The sequence below is a fragment of the Numida meleagris genome, chromosome 4 (assembly GCF_002078875.1).
Source record: "Numida meleagris isolate 19003 breed g44 Domestic line chromosome 4, NumMel1.0, whole genome shotgun sequence".
NCBI lineage: Eukaryota > Metazoa > Chordata > Aves > Galliformes > Numididae > Numida > Numida meleagris.
In genome coordinates this window covers 70523054-70538951 of record NC_034412.1, presented here as the reverse complement: position 1 = coordinate 70538951, position 15898 = coordinate 70523054, and the positions used below count along the sequence as shown (strand labels likewise).

General features: G+C 41.7%; 1 protein-coding gene across 8 annotated transcripts in view; it reads right to left on the bottom strand.

Annotated features, from left to right (window-relative positions):
- The window catches only part of DLC1 (DLC1 Rho GTPase activating protein), a 229030-nt gene that overhangs the window by 23719 nt on the left and 189413 nt on the right, over positions 1 to 15898 (bottom strand). For 7 of the 8 annotated variants that reach the window (XM_021395399.1, XM_021395397.1, XM_021395395.1 and 4 more), the window contains one exon: positions 1428 to 1499. In XM_021395399.1, coding sequence (XP_021251074.1) covers positions 1428 to 1499 — 72 coding nt within the window. Of the gene's footprint in view, positions 1 to 1427; positions 1500 to 11834; positions 11948 to 15898 lie in introns of those variants that run through there. The other variant, XM_021395403.1, reaches the window with a different exon arrangement.

Here is a 15898-nt window from a genome sequence, read left to right as displayed (position 1 = left end):
CCTGATTTGGCATTCCTTGCACAGCCAAAACTTCCACCAGTGCCACTGGGTGTTAAGTACATGCAATAATACAAGGACAAACTCCAAGGTACTGTTGCAGTTGCATACAACTTTGTGTGCCCACAAGAAAACACACAGCAGAACATAAGATAGAGGGGTGATTAGAAGAAGTTGATGGTCTTCCTAAGTCCTTTTTTTGTTGCACCTAAATTATGCTGATGTTGTTTTTGTTGGTTTTGCTGCTACCAAAGAGGCCTGAAAAGGACAATGGCATATTGTTTTCATATGTCTTTTCAGCAGGTATTGCTGGCCTTGCTTTCACATCTTGCTCTCACTTCTGCAGTCCCTTTGACGTTGGGCAAGAACCCGATCCTAAATTAGAAACTATACGTAAGCTTAGAGTCTCTAGATTGGACAAGAGTAACCATGGGTAGGTCATGTTTTCTGAATGCAAGCTATTTTTTAGGAGATTTACAGCTCAGTACAGTATGAAACCCCCAAGACCATATATTCAGCTTGGAGTCTTGTTCCCACTTTTAACAAAGACTGGAATTACAATCTCAGGTCTGCATCCCAAGAAAATCCTGGCATCTCCATCAGTACCAACTGTTAATAAACAATCAAATAAATAAATAAATAAGAGTAGTAACAAAAGGAAATTTAAGTTCTGAACAGGCAAAGGAAATTTTTGCCAAGTGCTGCTTTTGAAAGTGCTATTATCATCTCATATTTCTAATACAGCTGCAAATGAAAGTTCAGCTAGGTCATTTTTCAAGGTCAGCTCAGCATTTGCTGTAATTTCCAACAGTTATTTGCTATAAATAATGGACTTTCTAAGCTCATTCTTACAAGCTGGAATTTGCTTTATAAAAAAGGAGATGGATAAGAAAGTGCAGAATAGCTCTGCAACAATGCAAGAAATTTCATGGGATGGGAGGGGAGGAGAAACAACTCTGAACAATTAAACACATTAAGAGGGATATTTAGGATGTCCCTCTTTAAATCAAACTTCTGCAGGTCATTCTGCATCAGAGCAAGAGAGCTAAAACAGCCAGGTAAAACTGCAAGTTTCTACTGTGTCAGTATGTCAGAGAGAGAATAAAAACATTAGAGCTCTACTTGAGGAAAACCTTTGCAAAAATGATTAAAAAAAAAAAAAAACAAGGATGACTCAGACTAAAGCAGAAATCTGAAGCAAATTTTAAACTCCAGGAGTATTTCAGAGTCTCATTGGTTTTGGTATGTCTCTGTGTGTGGATTGTAGCAGAAAGCAACCTGGTCTCTAAAACTGCTTATGGACTGGCACTTCAGTCATACTCTTGACCCTCCTATAGTGCTGGATATTACAACACATTGTCCCAAAACAAAGCTACATGCTTTCTCTGTATCAATGTCCCAAAGAGTCAACCGCAAGCCTAGGTGCCTACCTTCATAGAGCTGTGCATACTGTGGGAAGCCAGCAGCTCGCAGCCAGTCACAAGCTTCCTTGGCCTCGATTTCTGGAAAAGGACAGAAACAAAGCACCCTCCCATTAGTCACAGAATCACAGTCGTTAAAGTTGGAAAAGATCATTAAGATAATCTAGTCCAACCATCAACCTATCATCACCACACCCACTAAACCATGCCATCTGCAGAGCAAAAACCTCCTCCCTACCACTTCCATTGATCCTGTCACAAAGTAAGCGTAAAGATGCATTCACCATTCAGCAACTTTGAACGGAAGCTCAAGTCTGCTTATCTGAGCTTGCTTCTCTTCACATATCCTAGCATTCACCTGTAATTTCTCAAAAGGTCATCATTCGACAGGCACAGATGAAAACAACAGGAATTACAGATCATTCTGCACAGGATTTGTTAATGCTAGAGACAGCAGCACTGCAATCAACATGAGTTTTTATTCAACAAATCTTATGATCCTCTTGGTGTAGTTATTCTGTCTTGATAGAAATTCCTTGTATAGCCATGTGCTTTAACATCTTATAGATAATACTGACAGCCCAGGAACAATTGACACACTGTACCGCAGTAGGTATTTACTGCCCAGCAAGAACTTAGTTCCACTAGAGATCTTCAAGGTATTTGTGAGTGCCTTGGTCTATTACAGGAAAGCTAGTGAAACTTTCCCTCTCACTGCCCAAAACAGCATGCTGCAAAATGAAATTATTCACATATGTAACACCAAAAGAAACATTCCAAACATAGGCTATATGAGGCTATGAATAAATTGTACATGAATTCATTTGTTACCTTATAGACACAGAAATAAAGAAAATGTTATCTCATTAGCTCAGAAACCAGGAAAACACACAGGGCATTTAGGGTATTTGCCAAATGTTGAGGAAAGTGATTGGGTTAATTCTGTTCTAAAAATTCAAGAAAGTGCTCCTGGGAATTTAGTTCCCTGCTTAGAACAAGCAGACAGCAAACAATCAGAAACTCTTTATGTTCATTTGGCTTTGATTATATTCACTCTTCCTGATGAACCAAAACATAAAAGCTTCATTATGTCCAACTGAGTAGACAATTTTGCCACCTACTTGGACAGGTTATCATTGCTACCTGCTGCAAAAACTTTGCAGAGTTCAATACAATTACTCAGAATACAAGCTACTGCATATAGGTGAAGAGCCAAACACAACATAAGCAAAACAACTTGACTTTTTGGCACGTTATGAAATATACCCTGTGAGACACAGGTATTCAAAATTAAAATCAGATGAAAGAGCAGACACGTTTTAGGGTCTTTAAAATGATGGCAGTGCCCCCCTGATTTTCCAAACAGCTACACCAGGGTTAAAGTATTTGTGCTTTTCCAGACTGCTTTGCTAAGATACATATCCAAGTCAAGGGGTTAAGGTGAGCCAAAGCACAACATTCCATATAAATAAACAGCTAAAAACCTACTCTCGCTGGAATCAGGACAAGCAGGCATTTGTGTAACTCGTGTTTGCTTCACCTTTGGGTTATAGAACCACATGAGAACAAGCACGTACAGACACAGTGACTTAGCTACTCATTAAGAAAAAGCATTCTTCAACGCCAGTTGCAAGGAATTGTATAGCTTTGCACCAAGTTGTGTTTTAATTTTGGCATCTTTGGGAAGTACATGATAAAAAAAAAAAGCTACTAAAATGTATTCAAAACATGTACAGCAAGAACAGGTAACAGAATATTGCTATATCAGATGAAATGAAAACATTAAAGTAAAAAAAAGATTAATTTTTAAGACTGCTTAGAATAAAACATAGCATTTTACAGATCACATCTTGCAGAAGTGACTAGATTGAAAGAGAATTTTACCTGATTAAAAATTAAGTGATCTCCAATAACCACTATTTGTCTAAAAATGCAGCTATATGTTTGTAGCGCAATCAAAATAAGTGTCAGATTCCTTACTACTGCAGCGGCTCTTTCATGCGTTTAAATATTTGTTCAAAGGTCCTTTAACAAGTACCTTGGGTATATGATTTGGAAAGTATATCTAAAGCTAAAAAGTTAAGAATATGCATTTATCAGACTTTTCAACAGATCTTTGTAGAAACTATCTTTTCTCCAAATACATGCGCAAGTTAGGCGAAAGTCATATTTTATGGTCACTCAGGTATCAGTCGTTAGGACTTTCAAAGCATATTTGCTTCCAAATGCTTTTGAGAATCCCCGAAGAAGTCCATCTAGGCAATGAAATACACTGTTTCCCCCTGGCTGGCCACAAGAGTTGCAGAGCAATAAAGCACCAGTGCACCTGTCCATCAGCTAGGCTAGGTAAACATAATTTCCCATGACAAGCATATTTCAGGAACACCTATCACAGTCTAATAGCAATAGGACAAAGGGGAATGGTTTTAAACTATAAGAGGGGAGATTTAGATCAGATGTTAGGAGGCAAATCTTTACTCAGAGGGTGGTGAGGCATTGGCACAGGCTGCCCAGAGAAGCTGTGGATGTCCCATCCCTGGAGCTGTTCAAGGCCAGGTTGGACTGGGGCACTGGTCAGCCTGATCTAGCCTGATCTAGTGGATAGCAACCCTCCCCAGAGCAGGGGAGTTGGAATTAGATTGTCTTGAAGGTCCCTTCCAACCTAAGCCATTCTATGATTCAGATGAAAGTCCTGGCAAGCTGACATAGCTTACTATGGGCAAGGGCCTGGTCTCACTCCCTCCTCTCCAGCCTTGCAGGGCCACTTCCTGCCTAATGCTGGCCATGACAACAAAATCAAACACCCACGTCATTTAAAATCTTTACAATAACCTACAATTCAGTATATATTCTGCAAAAGAAATGTCCATTCAGACGTATGTACTGTCCTGCCTCCCGCCTCCAACAACAGGAGGTTCTTGTACAAAGAAACGCTGTCAAGAAAGAAACAGCACTATTTCTAAATGTTCTGATACACAAGAAATTCTCTTAGAAAGTAAAACAAAACAACAAAAAGAAGGAATACAATGAAGTCTTTATTCTTGGTGTTGTGTAAGCAAACAGCAGGCAAACGTGTTAAAGAGGAAACAGGAAATTTTTATTGGAAACAGCTTTATTTGCTAGTCCACTTCACAAAGCTGGTCTTCATGTTCAAATCAAGGGTTGGAGTTCCCTTTGTGTATGGTTGGGAACTATCAGTCCTTATTTACCCACTTCCTGGGGGATTAGAATGATACAACTCTTCCCCAAACCAGTGAGTGAAAATGGGAACTTCAAACTTCTTCTGGCTAATCTTGGTTCCTGACACTGCAAATGTGCAGATTCAATGTTTTATAGCAAAATTAAATCAATTCACAACTGGTTTTATACAGCAACTGCAGAAGAGAAAAATTTAAGATGTGTATCATCTTTAGTTGGATGGTACCTCCCTTCCCACTGAAAATAAAAAATCCATAGTTTGATGGTATCATGTCCTTTCAGGAAAAAAAAGAAAAAAAATCACAGCAGTATAGCTAGGACTAGCAAGATCAAGTCACAAGTTAGAAGGATGTTTTGTTTTTCTGTTCTTCCTTGCTTTTTGTTTCCATGAAACAACATGCAACTTAAGCAACAGCTCTTTCAGGGTCTTGAAGAAAAGGTGCAAACCAGATGTATCTTTGTACAGTCATGAATTGGCTTCATTTTCACCTAAGTGCTAAACATCATATGAACAGTTCTTCCAAGCAGATGGTTTCCTATTGCCTCAGCTCAGACACCTTTATGGCTATATTAACACCTCCACAAATCAGTTCTACTCATCTCACCTTCTGGCTCTTTTAAGAGAGTAGATTGTAAAAGTCTCTAGTTAGATTGGTCAAATCAATACTGTTAAAATAAAATCCAAGCTAAAATGGACTTCCACTGCTGAAGGCCCCTCTCCAATGCCATACCTAAGAACCAGTTTGTTTGGGATTCTTCTAGGTCTTAAATTTTGACCAGGTCATTCTAGCTGAAATTCACCATTTTCTATTTTTTTCAGAAGAAAGTGAAAAAGAAGATAAAATTTGAATACAAAAGCATTTTCTTGCTCTAGCTTGCATGAGTGATTCTCTCCTATGCAGCGCAGACAATTTGAATTCTTACCACACATGATAGCAATGAAACCATTTGCTCCTTGCTGAAATGCAAAAATCTCCAACTGCCTGATTGTTTCCCAATGCTCCCATTTAATGGCTGCACTCTTTTTTTCTGTTTATATCAGAAACTGTCCCTACACATCATGTCCCTCTGAAATTTCTGGTGCTTCACTAAATCGATGTTCAATTCTGAAACACCGTCCTGAGTGAGCTATCAAGAATCTCAGCACCACTCAGTATCATATTTAAGGCCAGCTGTAGCTCAGATATGAGCAATTTTCTTCTTTGGGTAGAATTCCACTGCCCAAGTACAAGCAATCATTTTTCCAAGTGCTTGAATTGCATCCCTGACACACAAACTGGATTCCCAGCTCCAGACTTGAACGAACTATTCCAACCACTCAGTCTACATGACTGAGTGATACATGAACATGGGTGTGAAATCTGAGACAAACCTGGAACAAACACTATGGCAACTGTCTACAAACAAAACTGGTTTAATTTGTCATATGCCTGCAGTTCTTTAAAATGTGGACAGTATGACTTCTGAAGACTTAGCCTGTTATGAATCCATGAGCCCATATGACTTTCACTTTGAAGATGCGCTACTGTAGCTTGATAATAATTAAATGCCTTTTCACAAGTCTGTTTTTTCTTGGAACAATACAGTTAAATATTCCTTAGGCAGTATTATTAAGTTACTGCTCCACACCTTTCAGGAAACGAGCGCTTCACTGAAGAAAGCAAACATTTAATTAATGAAAGAAAACATTTTGTAAGGATAATACCCTTAAACACTGTAATTTGGTAAGTTTGTCAATAAATATTCAACCACTGAAAGCTAGAGAATTTGAGAATCTCATTAAAAGCTCTTGCCAAGTTTCTAACACATTTGGAATCTCCTTATTCTACATGATTACTTACATCACTATTTTAAAATATTAGTCAGACACATTCAATCCAGGAAGGATTCATCCCTTGAAGAACCAGCGAGTCATAGAAAATATATAACAGGCATGGATTTTGTACTGATGATGAGCTTGCAGGTTTTGAATCACAAACTAACCACCTTCCTAAGAGGGTCTCTTTCTTCTTTTCACCTTCAAAGCTCAATTTGCACTTTTCAGTAGCGGCCAACTATTTTGGTATGCTCCTGCACATCTTCATGCTTCAACTGATCTTTTATAGTTGAGTGACATATGCTGCAATCTCCACTTTACCTCAATAATCAATTCAAGTGAATATGGATGCACACAATTTAAAGAAAATATTTCTTACCAAGAAGTTTCTGGGAGGAAAATAACTTCTTGAAAGAAACCATATATGGCACCAAATACTGCTTTCTAGTCACAGAAGCCCTGGAAAGAAGTGGTGGTGGGGAATGTTACTCAAATATCTCTCAGCTATGTGATGATCATTGAAGAAACACTGTTAAACACGGGAATGGCTTTTTCAAGTTAGGGAGCCTTGCAGCAAAACAGAAACTATCCTGCTGATGTTATATATAAACCACAGGACACTGGGAGAAGAAACAGAATATGTTTGGAATTTGTGTGGGAACAGATGAAGAAGGAGTATAAGGAAACAGATGTTTAAGATCATATATTGATATTTTCTTTGAAAAAAAAAATCAGGAAGCTTGAACAATTTTTTACATCTGAGCTTTTTGAAAGAGCAAATGTCTTGACTCTACTTATGGAGTTTAAAGTTTGATTATTCCCTTAAACTGACTTAAAAAATATATATATCTTTATATATCTGTGTGACTGGTTTCCAAAATATCAGAATAGATGTCTGTTGGCTGCATTTAATTTTCCTTCCTACCAACTGTAGCAGGTTACATAACACAGTAGCTTTTATTGCACATCAATCCTCTTGGCAAGCCCAGGAAACACAATGCCGCTTCTGTGAGTCAAAACCTAATTAACTTGAATCTCCTTTTCATAGTCTTCAGCATATTGAAATCAGGTTCACGGTCCTTTCAATTACTCTTAACAATAACTAAATATCTAAAATGAGACTTCTTTCTCAAAGTCCCATCAGCCACCCCCACCCCTAGGAGGTCTTCACTGCAACAAGAGGAATAGCAGTGCCTCATGGCACTTACCATCAAGTACACTGTAAACCAGGACTGTGCACTGTAAATCAGGATCACTATTTATTTTAAATGATTTTTACATATAGAGAAAGATTAAAAATTAACCTTGTTTAAACAAAACAAAAACTTTCCTGCCTAAGAACAATTTCTTTTATTGATTAAAGATGGTCTTCTCCCATTCATTTTTAAAAGGTTCAGAAATGAAGAGGAATAAGATGTTAAGTGACTTAAAAAAAAAACTCTTAAGAAATAATTGGGCACGTGGGTTGTTTATCTGGCCTGATTAACACAGGGTGGTCTTGGAGGAGGATTATTTGGGGCAGAGAAAGCATTTAGCCAAATCCTCTGAAGGAGGTCATGTTGACAGATTCCAGAGTGAGAAAAGAATCCTCCTCCAAAGATTGGGAAACAGCAGATGACTTTAACCTCCTCTTCCCTCAGAGATGACTTGGTGAGAATGGCCTTTGAACAGGGATAGAAGGGTAGACATTAACCACCGTGACTCCCAAGCACGGCACCAGCACCCTCTCAGAGTCTGGGCCACCTGTTCAGATCTAGGAAAGAATAGTGGGTGTGAGGGCAGATATGAGCTGCCCAATGGCTCACAGTAGGCTTTATTCAGTTACTTTCAGATTGTTCAGATTCAATCTCAAAATCATCAGCACATGTAAGAAGAACCATCTGGGAAAAGGACCTCCTTTGCACCATAAGCATTCAGTGCTCACTCCAACAATGACCCCATACAGGGATGGGTATGGTGGATGGTACAGTACTAGATATAAAGGTCAGAAGCTCCAGGGGCAGTGGCACAGACAAGCTTAAAGCTCGTAGTGCCCCAGCTGAATGCTCATTTCCCTTAATCAACACGAAAGGTGCAAAACTGGATTTTCCCAAAACAATCATAACTGTTACGGAGAGTTACAAGCACCTAGACCTGCGGATTCACAGGGTCACAGAAAGAACTTCCCCAAAACACAGGAATGCAGAGGGTATATTTTTCTTAATTCCAGGTCTTCCACAAGGAACAAGAATGGGTTAGGCACGGTTTGACCTTCCCAATCTCTGGCTTAAGTGAATGCTCTTCATGCATCTCCTCAGGAAGTTCTTTGCACAGATTGAGAAGTACATGTGAATGGAGAGGTTTATCTACATATATAACATAAATATATTTAAAACCAAGCCTAAGGAATTCTGCACCATTTTGGACTTAAAAAAAAATTCACCACCAGCAATAAGTGGGCCATCATATTGTGTCATTATTAAGAGAGAGTCTGGATAACATTTTTCCTGATCCTGTCCAGTCTAGCACAGCACTTCACAAGGGAAACAAATGACAATATTTGAAACTATTTCCCCCTCATGAATAACAGGGCTCAGCATGCTCTTCCAAAGAAGAAGAGGTGCTTCAGAAAAGTGTGTAGTATTACAAGTAACTGCCAGATAATGAAAATCAGAGAATTACAGCTAACTGGTTAACACAAGAATGACTTTACTGCTGCCAGTTATGCCAAGTGGCATCATACTGTGTTAACAAACATATGGATTTCAAAGGTTTGCTGTGCAGAAAAGGGTATTAATTGGTATCAGGAAGCATGGCCAAGTAAGAGTCCAGGGAAAAGAACCAGAAAGTTCCAGCCATGCCCCTTTCATGGACTTGCTCACAGTGGTTATTTTTTTCCTTTAAAACAGGGGAAGGAGGAGGAGGGAAACAAAAGAGAAAATAAAAAGGAAAAGAAGGAAAAACTTAGAAATACACCTGGAACTGCTGAAATTACCAGAATTACAGAAGTTTGGCATTCACTGCACAGCAAGAGAGAATACAGTGTTCAATAAGTCATGAAACACTGTGAAACACTGAGAATTGCAACTTATGCCAAACAGTATGATACTCAGTAAAGACATATGAATTATATGGGGGCATCATCTCCTAACCTAGTGGTGATCAAACCATCAAGTTTTCTGTGAACTGCAGATCATTTGATTGCTGTATTTCTGTAATATGCACAGGAAGGAAAAGGAAACATCTGAAGTTATTTTTATTTTCCCAAGTCTTCTGGTTATACTGTATGAATGTGAGGGTGGGTCTGGCATTGTATGAAATGTGTCAGGGTCCTTTTGCATAGCCTCATTTCCTTCTTCCTGTTGCTAGGAAGGATAGTTAAGCATGAAAAGCGCTTGTTTACAGTGTGGGACCATCCTGTTAAGCACATGAGCTCTCCACCTCCATCTCGTTTTCACCAGACAAGGGTGTAGTTGTGTTTACACTGAAATGACTAGCAAAATTCCAATCTAAGGGGATTTATAAGAGTAATTCGAATCTCTGAAGAAACCCAAATATAACACTCTGGGGTATTCTGACTAGAAAAGGAAAAAAAAAACAACCACCAAAACAACAAAAAATGTTATCATGCAAACTGCATCTCTAAATATTTGCAGAACTCAAATTCTCATGCTTGAAACAAATCATTGCCTAAAATGTAATGGATTAGAAAAGTAAAACTAAATCATCTCTCATATCCTAGGAACCCCAACATTTTGTGGTTGGACTTGATGATCTTGAAGGTCCTTTCCAACCTGAGCAATTCTATGATTCTATAAACAGCCTAGATTAGGCCATAAGGACAACCTCAGTTCTTCCTTCCCACCCTCGCACAGGACACAAGGTCCCTGGGGAGGCTCTGTGCCCAGCACTGCCCTTCCCTGGGCCCAGCAGCATGGGCTGGGGAGATCCTGGCTTGAGAATTAACAAATCCTAAACTGGATCTATGCAACAGATTCAGAAAGAAAAGCAAAAAAAGACGGTGTGATATTCTTGCTTTTAACTACTATTTAGAAATAGAATTTAACAACAGCTCCATTCAGTTAAAAAAAAAAAAAGCATCTGCATTTCCCTTTCATAATAACTTGATTAACAAACCAAGTTACTTTAAAGGAAGATAAAGAGATCAGAGGTCCCAGAGGTTACAAAGGTAGCGCCAAATGCTTTGATTCCTTGACCTTGTAGATGAAAGGAGTTCTCCCAAACAGCATCTACATCTTCCTTTGGCTCGGCTCTGCTCCACAATCAAAGAGCCTCAGCCCTAATCACGATTTCGCAGGCAAACTGGAGCAGTAACCTGAACCCATATGTTAGAGGGACACAGCCTCACTTCCCGGCCACCTGGATCTCTTTGGGCAGAGCAGATGCCCGCAGGATGCCGCCGAGGGCACCTGGAGGGGAGGCAGTGTGGCACCAACACCATGTGCCTGATGGGTGCTTCATCATCTGACACGGACCAGACTCATGCTCAAAGGCTCACACAGACTCTGCCTGGCCATTGCCTACCTACAGATCACTAGGAAAAGCATTAAAATATAACCTGACCAGAGTAGTGCCACTGGTCTGACCCTGAGAACTTCTTCAAACAGATCGTGCTTACTCTTGGAAAAAAGAAAACCATCTCTGACTGATGACTAAGACAGAAATACATTCCTTGGTCTTTTAATTCACATGTCGTATGCAGTGTGACACATCAGACAGACACTTCTGACCCAGCCACAGATATTGCTCTCATGCAGTTATTTGTTCAATATTTTTATTTTCCCAAGGAGAACCGAGGGGTGAGGGAATGGCAGGGGCTGAGAGGGAAATGAACTGTTATACCATGTGCGCATCCATAAGTAAGCGCCCTTGATTGGAAAAAGCGCCCAGTGGCCTAATGGCAACCCATCACTCAACAGCTTCACAGTGGTGGTGGAAATCAAGTCACTGCCAGCTGAGGTGGGGGTGAGGTTGCGGCCGCCCCCGGCTCGGGCCTTCTACTGCCCGTGGGGCGGGGGGCGATGCTCCCCAGGGATCGAAGCCCCGGCTGTCTGTGGGACATGCTGGCGGTCACCGGGCTCCTGGTGGCCACCGGGTTCATGTGACGCACGGCTTCAAAGGCAGCGCAGCGCTTCCCGGCTCGTAAGCACGTCCGGAAAGAAAAGTTAAAAAAAAAATGTAAAGGAAAAAGAAAAACAAAAAGAAAAAGAAAGAAAAAAAGGAAAGGAAAGGAAAAGGAAAAGAAAAAGGGGAGAGAGAAGCATAGAAAGCAAGACTTCGTTACCGCTGCGCTGCCTTGAGAGCGGACGCCCTGCAGCCCCAAACCCCACCGCATTGCCCCAGCCCAGCCCAGCCCAGCCCAGCCCCGGCCCGACAGCACCCCATCACCCCTCCGAGCTTACGCGTCAAGATCATGATGTCCCGCCCGCCGCGGAACCTCCGCGGACACCCAGCTCCCTCGCTGCTGCCTCCGCGGCGACGGCTTGCAGCTGGCACGGCCGCCCGGCCCCGCACCGCCCCCGCCTCGCTCCGCCCCGCTCCGCCCCGTCCCGCTCCTCGGGGGCTGCCCCACCGCTTCTGTCGTGATCGATGCTCGGGGCAGAAAGCAAATACAAATCTGCACAGCGACTTCTGAGCGCCTGCGAAACTGTCAGCGTGGAAAGGAGTGCTGTGAAATTTTTGGAAATAGCTGGGTCCCGTCAAAGATTACGATTGGTTCATATTCCTCCAAGACAACTTCATATTTTACACTCTCGGCTGTTATTCCAAGTTTCAGTTGTTGTTTCTGTGCTATGATCTGTCAGATAGAGTATGTATGGTGTGGTGCCTAGGCAGGCAATTTGCTGGAGAATAACCATCTCCCCCTCCTACGGGCTGCGAGCGGCGGCCAGTTGGCCATAGCAGTATTGTTTCTGGAAACCCCTACACAGCTCCAGGTCATTAATTTACTTTAATAGCCCTGAAGAAGATGGAGCTGCACTATATCTTCAAGCCTGACTTTACATACATTGCCCACTCAATCCATCACCTCTTCATATCTGAGCTTCAGCTCCTTTTGGCACCGCCAGGCTTACCTGACTGCCTGTTGTAGGCAATGGTTACGTGCTGACAAGGTTGGTGGGGTCCGTGCAATGGGAATTCTTGGCTAACAGGGAGGGCAGGCACACGCTGAGCCCCAGCTGTCTAACAGACAGGGTAATCCCACCTAATTGGCTTTGAAGCTGCCCTCATTGTCTCCACTCTTAGGTACTCGGTAGACTGGGAAGTGACAGAATAGTCATGCAAGGGATGGAGAAGGCTGGTTGTGGATTGTATGTGATTCCTCAGACTCTGAGCTCCAGAAAAGAGAGAAATTCAGTTGTTCCTCCTATAATCATCCTCAAAAGGAAGAAAAACCAGAACACCACCAAGCTGCACAAAACGTGGGAAAGCAGTGCTGGTGCAGAGGTGCTTCCACTGCAGCGATACTGCTGGAAGCAGAAGCCCACAGCATGTCAAGTTAATACCCATGGTAAAAAGCAGAGCTGTTGCTGTAAACACTGCTTCCTGGCCCAAACCTGTATCCCTGACTGGGAAGCTGCTGTACACGACCCACGGGAAGCTTTTGAAGAAGGAGAGAATGGACCTTTGCTCTGCAGCAAAAATAAATGGAAAGGGTTTGGAGGACTTTGGCAGTGTGCAAGGGAACTGAAAACTGGAAGCAGGCGAGTTTTGTGTGAGGATGAGCACACAGATTGTGAGTACGGGCAAATGTGGCGCAGGCACAGGGAGAAGGGAAGCTGTCAGGAGTTCAGCCCAGGGTTATCAGCTTCAACTCCACCACTTTCTGGAGTTGCAAATGAATGGTGATGATGCCAGAACACCATATGCTCTCCTGTTCTGCTTGCAGAGCTAAGCAGCTCCCCCAGCCCAGGGGGAACTTCCATCCTTGTGTGGTGTCTGTGGATGTTCTCAGTGTGGTGTCTGTGGACGATGGAGTCGGGGAGCCCTCTGATGGAGTGGTGTCTGTGGGATATGGCTCGATAGACGCTGGAGGATTATCACTGACCCGGATTAGATTCTTGCTGCTAATCTGAAAGAGAAATGCTTTGATTCTAGTTCGTTATCAACCCCTGAAGACATGCAGTCTCTCTGGCTTGCATTTTAACTAGGAATTCTATGGGGCTGCTTAAGCAGGCATGCTCTCAAATGAAAAGCAAGGCACCAGTCTGGCATTCACTGTAAAATGTACTCAGAGGAGCATTCCACCTGAGGCATGGGTGTCAGCGGGCGGCAGCCCCCCCAGTCACTCAATGGGCTGCAAGAAGCATTGTGAAATCAGCACAGCTTTGGTCTGTAATTTTTTTAGTTCTCAAACTGTGGCTCTTCAGCCAGCAGGCAGCTTCCTGACAGAGATGGGACCCCATAGGCAGCCTGCCTAGGAGGACTGTTTCTTGTTATCCTTAATGCAATCAATGAGCTTGTGTTGGATGCTAAAGCAATTGTAAAGACTTGCCTGACAGGCACAATTATTCACTTTAGAAGGTGAATTCTCCTTCTGTTGTAACTGCATAAGGGAATGATTGGCAGGACAGCACCTCATAAGAAGGGCCTGATTGTCCTTTTTTTCCCTTCAAGGCCCAGATGCCTCAATAGCTGACTGTGCCCTCCTTCTGGTGCTCTCCAGCAACTGGCACACAGCGGGCAGCCCTGGTACAAGTGCGGGACTGTCAGAGAGGCAGTGGCCATTCCAAGCTGCTGTGAATGTCTTCTGAGCAGCATGATGGATTACAGTGCAGTTCTAGTTTCCAGGCCTCTGGCTCTGGACTGGGATTCACTGGGGTGTGTGTGTGCAGCATTTCCACACCCCCAAGGATCTCCCTGTTCCAGCTATTGTCAGGGAAATAATTAAGCTTGCATTTTCTAGCACTTGACTTTACTTAAAAGTAATTATTTAAAGGAGTCTTTAATTGCTCAGACCTCTTGACAAAGAGTGTTTGCACTATCACTTCTTAGAGATAAGCAGCGTTACTGCTCCTTGCTCTCCATGGAGGAAAGCTATTGCTTCACACAGGAGAGAATCACAAAATGAAAGAAAGCTTCTTCCTAAAGTACTTGTTAACAACATACTCAGGAAAGTGCACATTACATACATGGGGCATAAACATAGGTGCTGCTCTACTGCCAGCAATAGATGGATCCTCTGTTCCAGATATCTTTCTCTAGAAATAACCAGAATTAGATATATTCCCAGCTCATCACGTCTGGGGAGCTGTTACTTGTGTTGATCCCAGAAAACACTTTGTTTTTTTTTCTTTATTTTACCAGTAAATAATAAAGAAATAATCTTGTCTTATGCTTTGTGATACATGTAACTGACTATTTAAAAGGAGTGATCAGTGAGCTCCATAGTTTTGTATCTTTTGAATGCCGTAGAACAACACAAGTTCAACAGTTCAGGCTGAAAATGAAATCAGCAGGTTCACACTATACTGAAGAAAGGCTATATTATATGGATGCAGAAAAGGATAAGAAATAAAAATTACACCAGTGATGTTGTTCAACAAAGAGATACAATCTGGTAAAGTATAAATAAAGAGAAACTGAAAAATGAGAGAGAAAATAAATACTTTCATTGCATTTAAAATATGGAGAGTAAGCTCCTTAGCTTCAATGGAATACTGCTGGTTTATAGGAATTAGTAGAGATGAGGGATGTCTTTCCATATTGTTTTCAAGACACTTCCACTGGTGATTATTTTTTGAAGGCTGAAGGATTTTCTAGCGTTGATGAGTCTGCCTTCAATTAAAGATTAGCTTAAAAGTACAAGATTGTTAAATTAGTAATAAATTCATAAATTAAATTGTTAAATTGTTAAATTAGTAATAAACTCATAATCAATCACTGCTGAACCTGAAATCATCAGGACTAAAACCTAAGGGATGAAATCCTGATTTCCAGACACCTCTGCATGCATGTGGTGGAAGTAGCTATACCAATGAGACCTGGTGGGCATGCAGGCCACAGGGGACCTGCCCTAACAGATGGCTCTAACACAACTTTCTGCTGAGGCATCCTCCCTATGTGGCATTTGCCTTGGTGGCCTCATGGCAGCAGAGCTCCATAACACCAGGAGCACTCAGTGACATTTCAGTGGTAAGAACCACTTTTTGTACGTCATTCTATGTTCATGCATGACATCCAGTCTGATGAAGAAAAAAGGTCAGCTTTCACAGAGACAACAGCACTCTCCATGAAAACAAGATGTATGATGCAAATTGCCCACTAAAATAGATGAAAACAGAAAGACCATTGCCTTAAATATGTCAAAACTGTTAAAAATTGGTTTATGAAGCAGCTGTGTTGTTATAATACAAATGAGATGCTTGACTTTTCAGCAGGACTCCCTGAACAGACCATGTCAGCCACACAGTGCCCAACTGGGGCTGCAAAGAGCAGAAGGGTAGAAAATCTTTTCTTTTCTTTT